Source organism: Geotrypetes seraphini, chromosome 5 (genome assembly GCF_902459505.1).
Source record: "Geotrypetes seraphini chromosome 5, aGeoSer1.1, whole genome shotgun sequence".
NCBI lineage: Eukaryota > Metazoa > Chordata > Amphibia > Gymnophiona > Dermophiidae > Geotrypetes > Geotrypetes seraphini.
This window is the reverse complement of record NC_047088.1, coordinates 91,444,774-91,467,420: the sequence shown is the minus strand read 5'-3', so window position 1 is coordinate 91,467,420 and position 22,647 is coordinate 91,444,774. Positions and strand designations below refer to the sequence as shown.

The following is a 22,647-nucleotide window of genomic DNA, read 5'->3' as shown; positions in this document are numbered from 1 at the left end:
TCACTCACGGACCCTCACTGGCGCTGTTTGCAGTGTTTGGGCCCTGACCACATCCCGAAATCGTGCGGGCCTTGCTCTACCCTTACGGCACGCTCTTTCAAGCGGCGTTGCCTATTGTGGGAATCGATGTTCAAGATGGACGCAGCTAAGGATCCCTCAGCCTCCACTTCATCTGATACCTCCCCGGTGCGGGCGAAACCGGCATCGACTCCTCCTGCATCGAGTGCGGTGAAACCGGCATCGCTCGCCCCGACACCATCCACGAGCTCGACGTCGGTGCCTGCCCCGGTCTCCTCGGTTCAGGTACCTCTTCCTTCCACAGTGCCACCAATGGTCATCAAAGTGCCGAAAGCTACTAAGCAGAAGCACTCGACCTCGAAGGAGCGCGATGCCCGTGCAGGAGGACCCCATTTCGGTGCGGATCCCTCCCTATCGGCTTCGCTACGGTCCGTGCTGGAAGCTCAATTCGTTGAGCTCATGCAGACCATCGGACCCGGGCTCATCGCTGCCATACAGGGTGACCTCCCGGTACCGGTCCAAAGGGGCGGTCCGCCCCCTCCCCCCTCCCCCACACCGTTCGACCTCGACAACCGACGAGGACGAACGGGGGAGGGCGGCGATACCCACGCGGCAAGCCTCGCTTACCGACATGCCGCCATTAGAACCCATTACGCCTCCGCGCCAACATGGGACCAGACCTTCGATCGATACTCGAAGCCCTGGGCATAGTCAGGAAGAGTTCCTCCGTACTCCTTACCAGACTTGGGTAGCATCGCAGGAACCCGCATCGCAAACCCAGTGGCGATCCACTGCTTCCCAGCCCTATCCACTTGGGGACCTCGGGAGACCATGCGATGCACAGACGATCCCGATCCCCGTCCCGCCACCGAGACGGGCACCGATCGAGACACTCATCCTGGCACTCCTCACGCTATTCGGAGGTGTCACCGCAGAAAAAACTGCAACGTAGGGGATACTCCTCATCAGAGGCGTCCCCTCCGAGGGGCCCAGAGTACGAGGAGACACCGGTGCCCGATTCTCCTTGTCACTCCCCGATGTCCACGGACCTGGAGGCCTCCTCCTCCGCCAGCCCGTCCCACAGACCGACGCTGGCGGAACAATTGTCCTTCTCATCATTCCTCCGACAAATGGCGGATGATTTGGATGTGACCCTTGACACGGGCTCCCGATACTCCAAAGAGTATCTGGACACCATGCATTTACCTAACCCCCCAACGGAGTCGCTTCGGCTCCCCCTGCATAAATTGCTGGATCAGACCTTCATGCAGTGTTTCGAAACACCGTACTCCATACCGGCGATTCCCAGCAAACTCGATGCTCGATACCCGCATCGTGCACCATAAAGGGTTCGAGGGCCCCCAACTCTCCCACCAATCCCTGCTGGTCGAGTCCTCCCTAAAACGCTCTCATCCCTCCCAGGTCTACGCCTCTATACCGCCGGGCCGAGAGGGGAGAACGATGGACAAATTTGGTAGAAAATTCTACCAAAACTCCATGATGGCGTCACGGGTGCTAAACTACAACTTCTTTTTCTCTTCCTATTTGGAGTTCTTCTTGCCGGTGCTCCGCAAGTTCACTCCGTTCATAGACAACCAAGCTCGATTCGAGTTCGAGGAAGTGGTAGCCTCTCTCTCCCAATTACGCCTCCAGCTGATGCAATCCTCCTTCGATGCATTCGAACTCTCGGCACGCGCCGCCGCAAGCGCGGTAGCGATGCGTCGCCTGGCATGGCTCCGTACCATCGATATGGATCCCAACCTTCAGGACAGACTCGCCAACGTACCATGTGCTGGAGCTGACCTGTTCGATGAGTCTATCGAAACTGTTACCAAGAAGCTGTCGGATCATGAAAAATCCTTTCAATCCATCCTGCGGCCCAAACCCAAACCTCAACAGTCTCGACCTTCCAGGCCACCCCTGATTTACCAGCGGCGTTACATGCCCAGACAAACGCCTGCTGCGAGGCAGCCTGCGAAGAGACAACCTCCCCAGAAGTCTCAGCAAAAACCTCAGCCACCGGCCGTACCTAAGGCCCCCCAGCCCTTTTGACGCCCCCCCCCGGGAGCATAACCTCGGCCTCTCCCATAGGGGGCCGCCTCCATCTTTTCTACCATCGATGGGAGGCCATAACTACGGACCTATGGGTCCTCACCATCATAAGAGAAGGATACTCTCTTCAATTCCACCGGGTCCCCCCGGACCATCCCCAAGAGAGTATCCTTCAAGCTCGACGCAGACCGCCCTTCTTCTTCAGGAAGTCCAAACCTTACTCCAGCTTCGGGCTGTCGAGCCGGTCCCGTCAGACCAATTGAACCGAGGGTTTTACTCCCGGTACTTCCTCGTCCCGAAGAAAACGGGCGACCTGCGACCCATTTTAGACCTTCGGGCCCTCAACAAGTTCCTGGTCAAAGAGAAGTTTCGCATGCTGACTTTGGCTTCTCTATACCCCCTCCTCGAGCAGAACGACTGGTTATGCTCCCTGGATCTCAAGGAGGCCTACACTCACATCCCCATTCACCCGGCCTCCCGAAAGTTCCTCAGATTTCGGGTGGGAAATCTGCACCTACAGTATCGAGTGCTACCATTCGGCCTATCTTCGTCCCCCAGAGTCTTCACAAAGTGCCTGGTGGTAGTGGCCGCAGCACTCCGGGACAGGGGTCTACAGGTATTCCCATACCTCGACGACTGGCTCATCAAGGCCCCGTCAGCCCCAGAGGTCACTTCGGCGGCCGTGGCTACAACCTACTTCCTCCAGAATTTGGGCTTCGAGATCAACTTCTCCAAGTCTCATCTACAACCCACCCAGTCCCTCCCCTTCATCGGAGCGGTCCTGGACACCACCCGACTCCGAGCATTCCTACCTCGGCAACGCATGGAGTCTCTTCTTCATCTCTGCCAGTCGGTGTCGACTCGCCAAACCCTACCGGCGAGACAACTGATGGTGCTCCTGGGCCATATGGCCTCCACAGTACATGTGACACCCTTTGCCAGACTCCACCTCAGGATCCCCCAGTGGACCCTGGCATCACAGTGGAATCAGACATCCGATCCACTATCCAAACGCATCTTAGTCACACCTGCTCTTCGGCAGTCTCTACTTTGGTGGATGACCTCTTCGAATCTATCCAGAGGTTTGCTGATGCACTCTCCCCCCCATCAGAAAGTCCTCACGACCGATTCGTCGAATTACGCATGGGGGGCCCATCTGGAGGGTCTCCGCACCCAAGGATTCTGGACCAATGCGGAGAGACTACACCAAATCAATCTACTGGAACTCAGAACCATCTTCAATGCGCTCCAAGCTTTCCAACACCTACTCCACGACATGGTAATCCTCATTCGCACAGACAATCAGGCCGCCATGTATTATATCAACAAGCAAGGAGGCACGGGCTTGGCCCTCCTTTGCCAGGAAGCTCTACGAGTCTGGGACTGGGCGGTGCGCCACAACACCCTACTCAGAGCAGTATACATCCAGGGGGAGAAACAACGTCTTAGCAGACAAACTAAGCCGTCTGCTACAACCGCACGAATGGACTCTCCATTCCAGCCCCCTTCACCAAATCTTCACGCAATGGGGGACGCCTCAGATAGACCTCTTTGCGGCTCCCCACAACGCCAAACTGCCTCAGTTTTGCTCCAGGATTTACACTCCTCATCGCCTCGAGGCAGATGCTTTTCTACTGAACTGGGGGAAACGATTTCTATATGCGTTCCCACCATTCCCGCTGATCCAGAAGACTCTGGTCAAGCTGAAAACTCGAACGGGCCACCATGATTCTAATAGCTCCTCGGTGGCCCAGACAACCTTGGTTCTCCCTCCTACTCCAACTCAGCAGCAGGGAACCAGTACCACTTCCAGTGTTTCCTTCACTACTTACTCAACATCAAGGATCACTACTTCATCCCAACCTGCAGTCTCTCCACCTGACAGCTTGGTTCCTCTCAACGTAACCCCTCACCAATTCTCACAAGAAGTGAGGGAGGTCTTGGAAGCTTCCAGGAAGCCCGCCACTCGACAATGCTACTCCCAGAAATGGACCAGATTCTCCTCATGGTGTGTTTCTAAGTCAAAGGAACCTCAGCGAGCTTCCTTATCCTCCGTGCTGGACTATCTCCTACACCTATCTCAATCTGGGCTCAAGTCCACATCCATACGAGTCCACCTGAGCGCTATTGCGGCGTTCCACCAGCCTCTACAAGGGAAACCCCTCTCGGCCCATCCGGTGGTCGCCAGATTTATGAAAGGACTCTTCCATGTTAACCCTCCTCTCAAACCACCCCCAGTGGTTTGGGACCTCAATGTAGTCCTTTCCCACCTCATGAAGCCCCCGTTTGAACCACTCAACAGGGCCCCTCTGAAGTATCTCACCTGGAAAGTGCTTTTCCTTGTAGCCCTTACGTCCGCTCGCAGAGTCAGCGAACTCCAGGCATTGATGGCGGACCCACCATTCACAGTATTCCACCATGACAAGGTGGTCCTCCGCACTCACCCGAAATTCCTGCCTAAGGTGGTCTCCGAATTTCATCTCAACCAATCCATTGTACTTCCAGTATTCTTCCCTAAGCCTCATTCTCACCACGGAGAATCAGCCCTTCACACTCTAGACTGCAAACGTGCCTTGGCTTTCTACCTGGATCGCACCAAGCCACACAGATCCACTCCTCAACTTTTTGTCTCCTTCGATCCTAATAAGCTGGGAAGACCCATATCAAAGCACACCATCTCTAATTGGATGGCGGCTTGTATCTCTTTCTGCTATGCCCAGGCTGGATTATCACTTCCTTGTAAGGTCACAGCCCATAAGGTCAGAGCAATGGCAGCCTCAGTAGCATTCCTCAGATCAACACCAATCGAGGAAATTTGCAAGGCTGCCACCTGGTCCTCGGTTCACACATTCACCTCACATTATTGTCTGGATACCCTCTCCAGACGGGCTGGCCAGTTTGGCCAAACAGTATTGAAAAATTTATTCTCTTAAGTCGCCAACTCCCCCTCCATCCCACTGAGGTTAGCTTGGAGGTCACCCACTAGTGAGAATACCTGCCTGCTTGTCCTGGGATAAAGCAATGTTACTTACCGTAACAGTTGTTATCCAGGGACAGCAGGCAGCTATTCTCACGTCCCACCCACCTACCCTGGGTTGGCTTCTCAGGCTAGCTACCTGAACTGAGGAGACACGCCCGGATCTCCGGGTAGGAAGGCACCGGCGCATGCGCGGTGCGGGCATCTAGAAACTTTATAAGTTTCTACAAGCAACACGTGCTTGTGAGACGTCCGTACCGGGGCTCTGTCTGATGACATCACCCCACTAGTGATGAATAGCTGCCTGCTGTCCCTGGATAACAACTGTTACGGTAAGTAACATTGCTTTTCTGCGGGTTCTAGAATTTTTCTAGGGCCAGGAAGAAGTAAGAACAACGGCTATGGCTCAGCTGGCTTAGCTGGTGAGATGTGGGGATGTTTTTCTATACCAGGATTAAGTTCTACACATGTTCCAACAGTTAGTTTTATTAGTATTTGTTGTTTTTTTCCACTCTTGTTCGGAGTGTGTTATACTGTTTTCAGTTGAAGCCTTTCCTAGGTTCTGCTTGGCTATTTGGCAGACTGAGCTGCTAGGCAGATTCTAGCCTGATAAACAAGTTTGTGCTTAGTCTCCACCTGCTGGTAGCAGTGAGGCATATAACCCATTCGTAAGGACTATACTAGTCTACAAGCTAACAGAAAGAAAGAAAGAAATTAGCAGGTAACCTAATTTATCCTTCTTCCTTATTCCACTTTTGTGTAAAGGGATCACATCTGACCTTCTCCAGTCCTCTAGTACCACTTCCATCTCTAGAGAAGCATTGAAACGGTCAGTCAACGGAGCCACCAGAACTTCCTTAAGTTCCTGCAGCACCCTCGGATGTGCACTATCTGGCCCCATCACTTTGTCTACCTTTAATTTAGCTTTCTTCTCACAAACACAATCCTCAGAAAATCGATCAGGGTCTACCCACTACTCCATTCCTATTCATATTTGTCTTCTGCGGTTTCACTCCTGGTGCTTCAACCGGAACACAGAACAGAAATATTTGTTAAGCAATTCAGCCTTTCTTTATCACCTTCTACATATTTCTCCCCTTCACTTTTGAGTTTCACAATGCCACTTTTGCATGATTCCTATCACTAATATATCTAATATTATTTTATCTCCCCGTGTTACTGAATCAGTTATTTTTTCTTCCATTTGTATCTTTGCTTTCTTGACTACTTGACCAGCCTCTCTCAACTTTTCCAGATACTTTTGCCTGTCTTCCTCTTTCTGCAATCTTTTGTAGTTTGTGAAAGCTAACCTCTTATTCCTTACCTTCTAAGCTAATGCTTTTGAGAAGCAAAGTGGCCTTCCTTTCCTCTTACTTTTACTTACTTCCCTCACAACAAGATTTGTTGCCCTTACAATAACTCCTTTCAATTTTGCCCACTGCATTTCTACTCCTTCCAGATGTTCCCATCCAGACAACAATTCTTGACATAATCCCCCATCCAAATAGTCAGGTTTTTTTAAAAATCTAGAACCTTTATTTTTGAATGAGCCCCTTCTATACCTGTCTCTATACCAGATGATCACCCACTTATAGCACTGTTTTTGTCGTTCAGGTTTCGTTGTTTTTTGTTTTTTTTTTAAGTTTTATTGAAATACAGTGAAACCTTGGTTTGCAAGTGTTTTGCAAGACGAGCAAAACATCCAGCAAATGTTAACTTGCAAACGAGCATTGACTCTCTATATGAGCATGTCCCAAAGTAAAACATCCCGCATCCCCCTCTCCATATCTTACAATGCACGCACAGCCTGGGTCAGAGCTGCTCCCTGTGTTCGACTGCAGATTTTCCTGTTGCTTTCTAATTCCTGCTTCTCTTCCACACTGCAGACAGTTTAATTGACTAGTTTTTCCTTTACAGTATTCTTCAAAGGCTAGGATTGGCATAATTATCCACGGAGACTACTGTGTATGATTTTCCTTTAGGGGAAAAAAACCACAGTGGATACATATTCTGCCTAGAAGCTGAGTTGGCCAGATTTTTTTTTTTTTTTTTAGGGTAGAGAGCAGCAAAAATGCTAATTGATCCAGCCGGATAGAGCAGTGTAAGACCTACAGGGAGAGGAATGGCCCACCATCCAAAGAGAATTCAGCTGGCAAGACAGGGCAATGGTAGACTGGCTGTGACTCCAGCCTCCTCAAACCTCCTCGATGACTCCACACCGCTCTTCCACGTGTCAAGATAGCTGGTGACAAAACATAATGTACAGCCGCAGGAGTTCTTCCACGCCCTACTGAAATCTCATAGCCAATACAGCCACAGGAGTTCTTCCACGCCATACAGAAGTTTCACAGCCAATCCAGTCATCGCTAGACACTCGCCAGTCAATGGGAAACCTGAGCAGATTCTGGCTCTGTCATTTAAAACTGGGCTTTTCTTTGAGGCTGAAACTCGCAATGCCATAGAGTAACCTTGTTCTTTTCTAACTGAACGTCCGCAGCATATGTCAGTCTTCTACATTACCACTTCAACCAGATCCTTTTCCCTTGTGATACTAACAGAGGCTGGTTGTCACTGGTTCTCCCTCACACCAGCCAGTTTTTTGGTTGTGGAACGAATAGTCTGAGTCTCCATTATATCCTATGGGGAACTTTGCTTTGATATACGAGCGTTTGGATTACAAGCATGCTTCTGGAACGAATTATGCTCATAAACCAAGGTACCATTGTATATGGAAAATACAAAACAGTACACAACCAACGCAATAATTATTCCAGTGGAATAGATAAGACAAACATCTGAATATCAAACCAACCAGAAGTGTACACTGGAAATCCAAACCTCCCTACCCTCCCACCTCACCCATTGACTTTAGGGGCAAAACAAAGCAAAGATGAAATAACAAGTATAGCAATAAAGAATAACTACATCCAATACAGGAAGAAAAATAGAGAAGAAAAATAACAATACATGGCAGAGCAAGCTAAGTGGTCTCCTTCCAAGAAATATAAGGGTCCCAAATCTTATAAAAATTCACCAAGTGGCCCAACTTCAAGGCAGTCAATTTAGTCTTGTCGGTCATGTTCTGTTGTTTGACCTGGTTCTTTCTTTTTTCTTTGTTGCTGTTTTGCATTTATTGATATGAGTAGAATAGACTTACTTGTCGGAGTATCCCCGTACCCCTCTCTCTCTTGTTCTTATCCTCTACAGATGTTCCTGGCTGCTTTATGACAAACTGATTCCTAGAGGGCCAGTGCTGAGATAAGAAGGGGTGGGGTTTAAGTCTCTAAAATTTGAGGCTTCCTACAAAGTCCTGGTGGGTAGACGGAAATAACTGGACCCGTAATAAAGTGTGAATTTACAAGAAAGAAGATTAGCAAAGGTAAGTAAGAACCTAATCTTCCGTTTAACACATCAACTTTTGGCGAGTCATGAAAATGCGTTTAAGAACTTTTCCCAGAAGTGGAAATGACGATGTGAAAAGTGTATACATATAGAAGGGGAGTACTTTGAAGGGGACCCAGTGGAATAAGTTTTAAGATTGTTTAATAAATTTTTATAAAATAAGTCCTGGAACTTTTTGAATAGACCTCATATATAGTTAGTAATAGAAAATAACTTTTCTGGTTCTTGACCTGATTTACTTTTACCATCTTGTATCTAACAGGCCCATGTTCAGACTGGAATATCTGGAGCTCCCCCTCCTCCTCATCCCCCACAGGTTATGCTCCTTCATCCTTCTCAGACTCATGGAGGGCCACCTCAGGCGGCAGTCCAGCAGAGTGGCGTTCCAGCCATTTCTGCAAACACCCCAACACAGTACACTTATATAGGACATCATCAAGGTAAATACATTTTTTGCTGAATACTTGCGCCAAAACAATGGCTGTGAACTTGGTGGTTAGGAGTATTCTGATAATCCTTGTTTGTTTATCCATCTAAATCAGTCCCACCAATCAGCATAGAGAAAAACAAATAAGCTCCGCTGACATCACCAGTGTAATTGCAGGTCCAGCCTGGAGCTAAATCATATTTCTTAAGCAGATAGTTAAGGTTAGACTGATGCTGCTGGTTTGGGTTTTCTTGTTTTGGGCTCGACTTCCACAAAACCGAGCTATGGTTTGCCTTTTGCAGGTCAAGTTCCAAAGGCTGTTATTTTCTCCCAGGAATTGGTCTGCAGGCCATTGTCAGTAGCCTCGCCCATAAGCGACCATATAAGTGTCTGGCACAGTCCCTTGGGGACTGATAGCTAGAGTTGGACTGCTCTTCTCCCCTCTACCAGCTTCCAGAGCCTTTTTGGGAACATTGCCTAAAAAAAAGCTTGGTTAGCAGGCCTTAACGAAGCCACATAGTTTATTTAGGGGGAATAACTGGCTCCAGAGAGTGGATTCACATGGGTCTACAGCATTATGAATCCACCAGATGGCACTCCACCCGCTGCATAACCAGTAAATCTCCAAAGCTACTGTTGCTCTTCTGGTACCGCCCTGCTTTTTGACATACCCCACCAATGTCACATTGTCTGAAAACGCTGACATCCCCTTTCCCCGGAGAAAAGAGAAGAATCCCTGCAGTTCATACTAATTTCCTTGATCTCTAAACAAATAAGGGACCTCCGCTGTCCATGTGCCCTGCAGACTGTAAGACTTGACAACTGAGCCCCGTGTTTTCAATGCATAAACCTCTCCCTTGGCTCATCACCCTAGCCAGCAGTTTAACAATCCCTTTCTAACTATAACCCCTTTTCCAGTGTAATAGGTGAAACATTCTAGGCAAGTGGGTTCTGTCCCAAAGATCGCGGGCCATATACAGAAGGAATCCACTCCGGATTTTTTCTGTGACTCTGCTCTACTTTACTGAGCTCTCTAACTCCAGTTAGTTAAGAACATAAGAAGTTGCCTCCGCTGGGTCAGACCAGAGGTCCATTGTGCCCAGCAGTCCACACCCGCGGCGGTCCATCAGGCCCATGACCTGTAATGTGATCCTTCTCTAAGTCCTTTGATCCCTTTTATCCTTCTATCCATACTCTGTCTAAAACTTATCTCTACCTCTATCTGTATCCCTCAATCCCCCTATCGTTCAGGAATTTATCCAATCCTTCTTTGAACCCCCGTAGTGTACTCTGTCCTATCACAACCTCCGGAAGCGCATTCCAGGTGTCCACCACCCTCTGTGTAAAAAAGAACTTCCTAGCATTGGTTCTAGTTTTTTCCCTTCTGCACGCATGCCAGCAGGAGTGTGCTTGTTCTGCTCTCTCCTTTTTAATATTTTATTTGAGCACAAGAGATCCCAAAAAAAGAACTGAAAACACCAGAGTGATTCTTCAGCTCTACCTGCATGGAGAACACAGACTTCATTCTTCAACTGTCAAGCCAATTCCTGGTGTCAGCCAGCCTGCATCTGCTTCTAAGGAGCTTGGGACCGTTCCTGCTTTCTTTCCTACGTGAAATGAAGGTTCGAGCGTAGGTTATTAGACATACCTAGTAGACTGCGGTGTCTCGCAGTATTGCCTATGTTTTTCGACTCTGCCCCTTTCCTAAGCACGTCCACCGATCTGCGGGATAGAGGTGCAGTTAGTCACTGAATCTGACTGGCAGCCCGAAGATCAGCATCGAAGGAGGCATTTCCTAACATAGGCAGTGATTCTCTGATTCCAGCTACTGTAAGAGAGCTGAGGCAAGCTGCAGCACATTTTCAGCACAGGTCACAGTGAGTAAAGGCTGTCAGCCTTTGAGGTGCATCGTGTGTGTAGGGGGGGGGATTTCAGTGTTTTGAAGGTTTCTGCATGTCCCCCTGTGTTCCCCCCCACCTCAAAAAATACTAAAATCACCATATTTTGAAGTTTGTTGAATATGAAAAATATTTGCAATTTTAGCAGTCATCTTGGATTTTAAGAGATCTTTTTTACCCAAAGCTCGACTGATTCTCCAAAAACTGCAATTTTTGCCTCAAAACCTGTTGAAATGGAGTCCTTGGGAATCTCCTAATATGAATTATTGCCTGGATTGCACATATTTAGCGCTTTTGGAGCATTCTTGCGCCATGTGGGGCAGCAGTGCAAGGCTTAGCCTCTCCCTTGATTAAGCAGGTGATTAAATGCTCAGCTAGCCGGTGGGCAGCCTTCTATGTTTTAAGGGGCTCGGCATGGATGAATCTGTGCACAAGGCTGCAGATCCTCCTCAGTCTAAGGAACACAAGGTTGTCATCTATGGATGACTGTGCCCCAGGAGCCTGAGACTTTGTCAGAGTTTCTGAAACATTTGTGAAATGAGTTTCAAAGCAGGTGTTATTCCCCTGCACGGTCCTGCATATTCAAGTGGCGTTGCCTTTATGGGCACATTTTCCTCTCCATCAGCCGCTGTTCCTGCACTGCCTGATCCTGATCTGGGTGATCCTTTTGATGATGACCAGCTTGCTGACTCTTTATTCCCAGGGATGGGAGACCAGGGTCTATATTCTGGTTCTTTGGAGCCCTCTGGAGCTTTAGAACCCGGGGACGATCCCATGGTTCTGCATTTATTTAAGTCTGTGGCTTTACCAGATATTATTTCTGAATCTGGAGTTCAAGAAAGGATTGGACAATTTCCTGCTGGAAAAAGGGATAGAGGGGTATAGATAGAGGGCTACTGCACAGGTCCTGGACCTGTTGGGCCGCCGCGTGAGCGGACTGCTGGGCACGATGGACCTCGGGTCTGACTCAGTGGAGGCATTGCTTATGTTCTTAATCTTTGCAGTAGTTGAATTGAGTCACTCAGCTGGTTCCATCAACTTCCTCCTGGATTTGTGGTGTACGCTCGAGATTTGCTACCTTTCCCTGGCACCCTGATGTGAGTATTCTGGTTTCATAGCAGTATGGCTTTCCGGAAGGTGCTCTTAAGATAGACAGAATCGTATCAATCTTGCATCCTCTGGCACAGGAATGTCAGCAACTTTTGGGTCAGCCCAGGGTGGATTCTTCGAATGCGCAAGTGACCAAATGCACATCTCTACCCAGTGAAGATGGTGTGGTGCTAAAAGATATGTAGGATCACCGTGTAGATGTGGTCCTCCAGAGACTGTTTGACGCAACTGCTTTGGGCATCAAAGTTGTTTCGGCGATGTCCCTTGTCACACTCGCCTGTTTCTCGACTGCACACTGGAGAGTGAGGCTGTAGATCTCCAACTTCTTTTGGATGGGACAAATAATATCGCTGAGGCATTGTATGATCTTATGCGAGTTTTGGCAAAGGTGTCGGCGTACTCCATCTCTGCTTGCAGGATGCTCTGGATCAGACAATTCCACCTCCAAGGCTACTTTTATTAGACTTCTTCTTAAGGGGCAGTTATTGTTTGGCAAAGGCCTGGACAACCTCATAGATTTTGTGGTAGACTTTCGCCCTAAGACTAGATGTTCTGGTCACTTTAATTTTCATGGCTCCCAGCAATCCCGCCCGTATGCAAGTGCCACGTCGTAGATATTTTTCCCAGGGTTCCTTAAAACAGTATGCTGGCTATTGGCGATCCCAGCCTACCACCTCCTGTTCTGCACCCTTTGCCAAAAAAGGCACAATGACGCCAGGCTGAGGAATGCTCCTCTACTGATAAGAGGCGGGCTGACAGCATTTATTCCTGACTGGATTTGCATTTCGACCAACCAATGGTTCTTGGACATTATTTGATCAGGCTGCAAGCTGGAATTTGCCTAGCCTCTGGCAGATTGGTTTGTGGACTCTCCCACATGTCTCCCGGACAAAGCACTCACGGTTCATGCCACCGGTCAGCTCTTTCTGGATATTCAAGTTATAGACCCAGTTCTGCCCAAACGCTCAGGCATATACTCTATATACTTTATCATGCCAAACAAAGGCTCCAAATATTGGAGGCCTATTCTGTATCTTCAGCATGTGAATGTGGCTCTCAAGGTTTCACACTTTTGCATGGATATAGTGTGCTCAGTCATTGCAGCAGTGGCCCAGGGAGAGTTTCTTGCCTCTGGATCTCACGGAGGCATATTTGGATATTCCTATTTTATCCCAGGACAAGCAGGCAGCATGCTATCTACATGTGGGTGACGTCATCCATGGAGCCCCGTAGCGGACAGCCTTTCAAGCAAACTTGCTTGAAGATTTTCAAAGTTTACGAGTGCTGCACCGCACATGCATGTATGCCTTCCCGCCTGAGTCACGGCTTGCATCTCCTCAGCATGGCCTCAGTTCTTAGATTTCCGCGGAGCCAAGAAGCCTTGTTTCTCAGCTCTGCGTGCATTACTAAGTGCCTTCTTGCACTGCTGCTTGCTTATTGTTTTTTTCAGTGTTGGTCGCTGTGCGACGAGTCTTCAAAAAAAACCAAAACCCCAAAACTTTTATTATTTTCTTCCCTTGCTTCAACCAGACCGCTAGCCCTCGTTCGGCTGCAGCTGTCCTTCTCACCTATGTCCCCGGCTTGTTACCGGGTTTAAAAAGTGTACCCAGTGTGGTCGGGTCATCTCCATTTCCGACCCCCATCATTGGTGCATTCAGTACCTGGGATTTGACCACCGTACAGAGTCCTGCTAGCGCTGTGCCACTCTCCAACCGCGGGCCCTTTGCAGGTGGCGTGCCAGGATCCTTGAACTCTTCGGCGCTATGGAGCAGCCGACGGATAAGACCTTGGCCCCGGTGGCGGCCTCGAAGTCCTCGACCTCAGCCAAGTCGCCCTCGACCTCGAAGGCCCCTTCTAGGGCCCTGTCATCAGGTAAGTCTCCTCTTCCTCCAGGTACGCTACCTAAGAAGCCTCCGGCAGTCCAGGCAATGAGTGCAGTCGTGCCAGCCTCTACGAGACCTGCCTCCAAGCATAGGGAATAATCTTTCTCGAGGTCGCCCTCATTGAAGCGCACTGCTGCACCTAACCGACCAGATGCATTGGTCTCGGTGCCCATGTTCCAGGACATGCTGAAGGCTATCCTGACTACACAAATTACATCGGTCTTTGCCCATCTTGCCCCTGCCTCAACCCTGCTTCCTGCGAGCCAGCCTGAGCATCCTATTGAGGCCCCTCGAGACAAGCCTCGCAGAGCTCAACAGTTGTCCTCCAGTAACTCTTCCCCTCGTCCTTCCAGATCTGAGTCGCCATCTGTTAAACCTCATCCTCGAGGCACTTGCCTTCTAAAAGGCCTAGGGACTCCCCTCCACGGAGGGGACGGTCTCCAGTACCTTATTTTTCGAGGTCTGTCGAGGCTTCTGTGCAGCCTGGCCATGGGTCTCGACCTCTGCAGCCTTTCACACCTCTGGTTTCTCCGCGTCAAGGCAAGTCGAGGTCAAGGACCCCCTCCTCGAGACCGTTCAGGAGAGTTCCTTCCTCCCCTGTTTTTCCGAGGCACGCCCTGCAGGATTCCATCCCTCAGACCCCTGGGTCTTCTCCTTCGAGGCTGATGAAACGTAGGCACTCTCTGACTCCTCCGCTGTCACATAGTAGAGCCTTGTTAGTGTCTCTGTTGCTGGATACGGATATGCCTGCTCAATATTCTAGAGAGGCTTCTCCTTCCTTTTTTGCTGCTCCAAGGTCTAGATCCTCTTCACCTCCTGAAGGGACTTCATTTTCTAAGATCGCCTCCTTTACCAAGTTTGTGTTTGATATGGGTAAGGCTCTCCAGCTGGATCTCCAGTCTAAATCCAGGTATACCCCAGAGTATTTGGCTGAGATGGACCTTCCTCATCCTCCCAGAGAAGCCTTGCATCTTCCACTGAATCCGGTCTTGAAACAGACTTTCATCAAGAATCTGGAGACCCCTTATGCCATTCCGGCCATCCCTTCCAAGATGGAATCTCGCTATCAGACAGTCCCTTGCAAGGGGTTTGAGAAAGTGCAGCTGTCCCATCAGTCTTTGGTTGTGGAGTCTTCTTTAAAGAAATCTAACCAATCCAAGGTCTACGCTGCTGTCCCTCTGGGCAGGGAGGGACGTACCATGGACATGTTTGGCCGTCGCCTTTACCAAAACTCAATGATTGCTAATAGGGTCCTAAATTATAATTTCAACTTTACATCCTATTTCAAACACTGCATTAAATCCATGCCGTCTTTCCATTCTGATTTGGCTGCTGGCATTTCGACAGCTTCAGGAGACTCTTTCTCAGATTCATCTCTTTATACTACAAGCCACGTATGATGCTTTTGAGTTGTCCTCTAGTGTTACGGCTTTTGCAGTGGCCATGCGCCATGGCTTGGCTGCGCATCACGGACATGGATCCTAATTTGCAGGATCATCTAGCCAATCTCCCTTGTTTGGGGAATGAGCTATTTGATGATTCTATTGAGGCGGCTACCAAGCGCCTGTCGAACACGAGCGATCCTTTGCCTCCCTGGTGCATCCTAAGGCGAAGGCTCCTTCTACTAAACTGTATAAGCTGCCTCCTTGGCGCTATCCACAGAAGTCTACTCCAGCTTTTTCCCGTCCGCCGCCCAGACATCAGCAGCAGTGTGCCCAGAAACTTCAGACTCCTGCTGCGGCTAAACCAGCGCCGTCTTTTTAACAATTCCAGTCCGAGCATGACATTCCCCTATGTCCAGCAGCCATCTCTCCTGCCCATAGGAGGTCTTCTCCACCATTTTTATCATCAGTGGGAGCTGATTATATCAGACCTCTGGGTTCTCAGCATCATTTGGAAGGGGTACTCCCCTAAATTCCTGCATGTGTCACCGGATCTTCCTCCAAGAGTTTCCTTCCAACAGGTTGCAACTTCCCCTTTTCCTCCAGGAGACTCAGGCTCTGCTTCACCTCCGAGCTGTCAAGAAGGTTCCTTTGAGCCAACGGGACATGGGTTTTTACTCCCGTTATTTTCTGGTTCCCAAGAAGACGGGGGACTTGCGTCCTATTCTGGATCTGAGAGCCCTCAACAAATTCCTGGTCAAAAAAAAGTTTTGGATGTTCTCTAGCTCACATTGTACCCCTTAAATGGACAAGGAGAATTGGTTATGCTCGCTGGATATCAAAGAGGTTTACACTCGCATCTCAATTCATCCAGCCTCTCAAAGATTTCTGAGATTTCAGGTGGGGAATCTCCATCTTCAGTACCGAGTTCTTCCTTTCGGTCTCGCCTCATCCCCAAGGGTCTTCACGAAGTGCCTCGTTGTGGTGGCCACATCCCTGCGGACGCAGGTGTTTCCATGCCTCGACAACTGGCTGATCAAGACATCATCTCCACAGGAGGTTATTGTAGTGACCTGACGGACTATTATGTTCCTCCAAAGTCTAGGATTCGAAATAAACTTCCCCAAGTCCCAGTTGCGTCCTTCTCAAACTTTGCAGTTCATCGGAGCTTTTCTGGACACGCTTTCCTGCCTCAACTGGGTCAGGATGCTCTCGTTCGCCTTTGCCAATGGGTGTCTGTTCTTTCGACAGTTTCCGCAAGGCACATGATGGTCCTACTGGGCCACATGGCCTCCACTGTTCACGTGACTCCTTTTGCCAGACTTCACCTCAGAGTACCCCAGTGGACCTTGGCGTCCCAGTGGCGGCAAGATCGGGATCCAGTTTCTCAACACATTGCAGTGACTCCTTTGTTGAGACAGTCTCTCCACTGGTGGATGCAGTCTTCCAAACTTTCCAGAGGTTTGCTGTTTCATGTGCCCCCTCCGCAGAAGATCCTAACGACAGACTCTTCCACTTACACTTGGGGGGGGGGCTCATATTGACAGTCTCCAAACTCAAGGACATTGGTCTAGTATGGATTGTCTTTGTCACATCAGTCTGTTGGAGCTCCGAGCCATTTTCAATGCTCTCAAAGCTTTTAACCATCTGCTTCGCGACCACGTGGTCCTCGTTCGGACAGACAACCAAGTGGCCATGTATTATGTCAACAAACAGGGGGGCACGGGTTCTCTGTCCCTTTACCAAGAAGCTCGGAGATTTGGAATTGGGCGATACGCCACAACATCTTTCTCAGAGCGGTCTACATTCAGGGCCAGCACAACTGTCTGGTGGACAAATTGAGTCTTCTGCAACCTCACGAATGGACGCTCAATTCCTCGACTCTACATCAGGTGTTTGCTCGGTGGGGGATTCCGCAGATAGATCTCTTCACGTCTCCCCTCAACCACAGATTGCCTCGCTTCTGCTTCAGGATTTACTCTCCTCATCGACTCGAGGCGGATGCTTTCCTTCTGGAATGGATGAATCTGTTTCGCTATGTGTTTCCTCCATTCCCTCTGATTCTGACAGTGCTGTGAACAAGGCTGCCCTGTGAACTTCTAAAAGCTAAGTTACTCAGCATTTCATATTCTGCTCTTTTCACTGTTTCTCAGCATTATATCTGCTTAATTTCTCTTCTCCTCCCCGTTTCTTACTTTAAAAAACACACAAAAAATAAACCCTTCTCTTTACTTTGTTAAATCGTATTTCCTCTTTCCCTTTCCCTTCATAGGAATAAGGGTAAGACTTATAGTCCCACCAACCACTTTTCATATATAGAGACCCAAATAATCAGGACTACTCAAATCAAGTCACTTCACAACCAATCAAGATGACCTTTATTCTATGCAATCACTGTGGTGCTTTAATTCCAAGACATACTATTTGGAGGCTTAAGGCTTGCCCCATCTGTCTTCAACTTGCTAGTATTAAGGAAGAGCTCTGAAAACTTAAACAGGAATTGAATACAATTAAAGCAGCTTCCATCACTCCACAAAATCATACCAACTTACAGCCCAGGAATAAATGGGTCACAGTAGGCTCAGGAAGACTGCGACATGTAACACAGAAACATCCACCTTCAAAAATATTACCTCTACAGAATTCCTTCGCTCCACTAGTGCACTGCGATACTCAAGAAAACAGAAAGGAGGTGGGACTGGAACCAGTGAAGGTAACTCAAGAGAACAAGCGCACCCTAAGCACAAATAAAAAAGCCAAAAACAGAAAACTATTACTGTTGGGGGATTCCATCATCAGAGGCATTAACCTTGGAACACAAGGCGAGGAGACCAAAATAGTGAAATGTCTTCCAGGATCCTCAGCTACCAGGAGTTCCAGGCAAATACAGACTATAATTAAAGAAGAAACTAAGGATTTTAACACTGATGTTATCCATCTGGGAACAAATGACCTGGCCAACAACTCCACACTTGCAATGCAGAAAGCTTTTCAGGAGCTTAGTGAGGGCGTGAAACCTTTTGTAAAGACTTTAGCTTTTTCTGAAATACTGCCTGCATATGGAAAGGGAGAGCAAAGAGTGAAAAATACAGAGGACTTTAATAGATGGCTCAAAGCCTGGTGTCATCAAGAAGGCTTCAGGTACATAGGAGGATGGGGAAATACATGGAAGAAAAAGAAGCTATATTGCACTGATGGGCTACATATTACTACAGCAGGAAAAAGAAACCTTGCAGAGAAATTTAGACAATATTTTTCTAGGCATTTAAACTAGAAGGTGGGGGTGATGTATGTACGAAGGACAATTATAGAGACCACCCCAGGCAAAAGAAAAGATGTGATAGTAGTAAAGACTGCAACATAAATAGTATTGCAATGGAAAGTGAAACGAAACAAAAAAAGGAGATTATCGCTGAAAAATAGCTGGAAAGCGATGACCACAAATGCTCGCAGTCTAAGCAACAAAGTTCATGATCTGCAAGCCCTGATGTTAGAGGCAGATCTAGATATTGTCGCGATGACCACAAATGCTCGCAGTCTAAGAAACAAAGTTCATGATCTGCAAGCCCTGATGTTAGAGGCAGATCTAGATATTGTCTCTATCACAGAGACATGGTTCAGTGAATCACATGGATGGGATGCAAACATACCGGGATATAATCTTTTTAGGAAGGACAGAGACGGTCAAAAAGGTGGAGGAGTAGCTCTCTATGTAAAGATCAATATCCAAGCGACTGAAATGCAAGGGACCTGGGGAGAGGAAGAAACGATATGGATCGCTCTGAAAAGAGAAGATGGAACTTCTATCTACATGGGTGTAGTCTACAGACCTTCGACTCAATCGCAGCAAATTGATAAGGATCTGATTATGAATATCCAAAAGTTTGGAAGGAAAGAGGAGGTTCTGCTGTTGGGAGATTTCAACCTGCCGGATGTGGACTGGAATGTTCCGTCTGCAGAATCGGAAAGAAGTAGGGAGATTGCGGATGCTTTTCAAGAGGCTCTGCTCAGACAAATGGTGACGGAACCCACAAGGGAAAAAGCGATATTGGATCTGGTCCTCACAAATGGAGAGAGTATCTCTAATGTTCGAGTGGGTGATCACCTGGGAAGTAGCGATCATCAAACGGTTTGGTTTGATATAACGGATAAAGTGAAGAGCGGCCACATGATACTTAAAGTCCTAGATTTCAAACGTACGGACTTTAATGCAATGGGAGAGTACCTGAAGAAAGAGCTGTTAGGATGGGAGGACATAAGAGAAGTGGAAAGACAGTGGTCTAAGCTGAAAGGAGCGATAAAAATGGCTACAGACCTTTATGTGAAGAAAATCAATAAAAACAAGAGAAAAAGGAAGCCGATATGGTTCTCCAACCTAGTGGCTGAGAAAATAAAGGCGAAATAGTTGGCATTCGTGAAATATAAAAAAACCCAAGAAGAGGAGAGCAGAAAGGACTACAGGGTGAAACTGAAAGAAGCCAAGAGAGAGATACGTTTGGCGAAAGCACAGGCGGAAGAACAAATGGCTAAAAATGTAAAAAAGGGAAACAAAAATTTTTTCAGATATATTAGTGAAAGGAGGAAGATGAAAAATGGAATTGCTAGGCTAAAAGATGCTGGGAACCGATATGAGGAGAAAGCAAATGTGCTAAACAAATATTTCTGTTATGTGTTCACAGAAGAAAATCCTGGAGAAGGACCGAGATTGTCTGGCAAAGTTATACGAGAAAATGGAGTAGATTCTATGCCGTTCACGGAGGAGGGTGTTTTTTTTTTTTTATTATTATTACAATATTACCAAGCATATACATCTTGTACAGAAAAGTGAGATCATCTTCAGTACATTATCCAATCCCTTTTTGAAACCCAATATTGTACTCTGTCCTATCACCTCTTCTGGGAGCGCATTCCAGGTGTCCACTACCCTCTTGAGTGAAGAAGAACTTCCTAGCATTCATTTTGAAACTGTCACCTTTCAACTTTTCTGAATGCCCTCTTGTTTTTGTTGTCCCCGCTAGTCTGAAGAATCTGTCCCTGTCCACCATCCCTATGCCTTTCTTGATTTTTATAAGTCTATCATGTCCCCTCTAAGTCTCTGCTTTTCCAGGGTAAAGAGCCCCAGCTTCTCCAGCCTTTCAGCATACGAAAGGTTTTCCATGCCCCTTATCATCCTAGTCGCTCTTCTCTGGACCCTCTTGTTGAGTATCGCTATATCCTTCTTAAGGTACGGCAACCAGTATTGGACACAAAACTCCAGCTGCGGACGCACCATCGCCCGATACAGTGGTAGAATAACTTCCTTCGTTCTGGTAGTGATACCCTTTTTGATAATGCCCAAAATTCTGTTCACCTTCTTTGAGGCCGCTGCACATTGTGCCGCCGGATTCATTGTTTTGTCCACCAATATCCCCAAGTCTTTTTCTAGGTTGCCTTCCCCCAGTACTCTCCCTCCCATCGTAAAGCTGTATATCGGGTTCCCCTTCCCTATATGCAAAACTTTGCATTTCTCAACATAGAAGCTCATCTGCCATCTTTCTGCCAACTCGCTCAGTTTGTTCAGGTCTCCTTGCAGATCTTGGCATTCCTCAACAGTTCTGACCCTACTGGATAGTTTTGTGTCGTCTGCGAATTTTATAACTTCGCACTTCGTCCCTATTTCCAGGTTATTTATGAATATATTGAACAGCAGTGGTCCCAAAACTGACAACACTTGTGACCCCTTTCCAGTCCGAGTAGTGTCCCTTTACTCCTACCCTCTGTTTCCTGTCCGCCAGCCAATTTCTGATCCATCTGTGCATGTCCCCTACCACCCCATGGTTCCACAGTTTTCTTAGTAGTCGCTCATGAAGTACCTTGTCAAAGGCTTTTTGGAAATCCAGATATACGATGTCTATGGGGTCACCCTTGTCCAATTGTTCGCTTATCCCCTCAAAGAAATGAAGTAGTTTGCTTGCGAGGCTGTCCGCTACAGGGCTCCGTGGATGACGTCACCCAAATGCAGCCAAGTCGAACCCATGGCTAGCACAGATGATACTCGAGGCCCCCACTTACCTATCATTCAGAAAACTACTAAAAACGTACCTTTTCAGCAAACACGACCCTTAATAATCCATTCACCTCACATGACACTTACCCCACCCCTGCCCCCTTCCTCCTTCACCAGTCCCTCCCTCCCCCACTCTCTACCTCCCCTACCAAGCTCGATCAAACCTGCAACTTCTGTAATATTGTTGTAAACCTGCCCTCTTTGCAGACAGTTAAGAATCGCTGTAATTTCACGGCTGACTGCGGCAAATCACTGTAATTTATCGTAACTCAGCCTGCAATTTGCTGTTAAAAATACTTCTAATTATGCTGTAAATCTGCTTCTAATTTTGTAAACCTACTTCTAATCTTGTTGTAAATCTGCTATTCAATGCAGATCATTTGCTAATTGATGTAAACCGCCTAGAACTCACTGGGTATGGCGGTATATAAGAATAAAGAATAATAATGTAGAGAATATCTGCCTACCGTCCCTGGATAACACCTGTTACGGTAAGTAACTGTGCTTTTCCAGCCCACCACAAATTCTTGCGGTTTCATGTTCTGGAACATCATTACCAATTTTCAGCTCTGCTTTTTGGGCTGACAACAGCCAAGGTGATGGTGGTTGTGGGAGCTTACCTGTGGAAAATGGGTCTCCAGGTTCACCCTTACTTTAAACGTCTGACTGATCAGATCTCCCTCGTTGTGTGAGGGATGGCGCATGGTGGAATGGGTGCTCTGGGTGCTTGAGGACTTGGGCTGGATTGTGAACTACAGAAAGAGCAATGCCCACCCATGCTGGAATATCTGTGAGGAGTCTTCAACAAGGCTGGGGCCGCATCTATCTACCAGAAGCCCGCAGGCAGAAACTGTGTGCCCAGATTTCTTCCTTTCTGGGGCAGCCAATTCTTTTGGTGTGGGTCTATGTTCAAATCTTGAGATCCATGGTTACCACGTTTGGATGTGGCTCCTTGGATGAGGGTGCACATACGTCCTCTTCAGCATGCCTTACTCTCTCGCTGGACTCTGCACAGGGATGCCTTAAGACCTGCCTTCCTTGGATTCTGGAACCTCGGGCCAGCATGGACTGGTGGCTTCTCCCACAGCCACTCTGCAAGGGGGTACCACTGCCAATTGCCTCCTGGATTCTGGTGATGACAGATGCAAGCATTCAGAGCTATGGAGCCCACTGCAGTCGTCCTGCGAGGAGAGCAGGGCAGCTGAAGGAGAGTCAGGAGGCAATCACTGCCTAAGGAGAGTCGGGAGGCAGAGGAGAGAAGCGGAGGGGAGAAGACAGGAGACAGTGAGGGGCAGTGGCGAGAGATAGCTCCGCCCACCCCTCCGACGTCGCCACAAAACAGAACCGAAGCTCCTCTTTAAAAGGGGAGGAGCCAACGGTGCCCAGCCATTTGGCACGCGTCAAAGGCGAGCGTTAAAGGCGCTCGCCTTAGCGAGAGCACCTTTGCGAAGG

The 22,647-nt window shown here is 48.1% G+C and overlaps 1 protein-coding gene across 4 annotated transcripts in view; it reads left to right on the top strand.

Moving 5' to 3' along the window:
* The window catches only part of ATXN2L (ataxin 2 like), a 414,538-nt gene that overhangs the window by 373,264 nt on the left and 18,627 nt on the right, over positions 1-22,647 (top strand). For 3 of the 4 annotated variants that reach the window (XM_033946500.1, XM_033946501.1, XM_033946498.1), the window contains one exon: positions 8,712-8,889. The exons of the other annotated variant lie outside the window; for it this stretch is intronic. In XM_033946500.1, the coding sequence (XP_033802391.1) occupies positions 8,712-8,889 (178 nt within the window). The remainder of the gene's footprint in view (positions 1-8,711; positions 8,890-22,647) is intronic. 4 annotated transcript variants of the gene reach the window in all.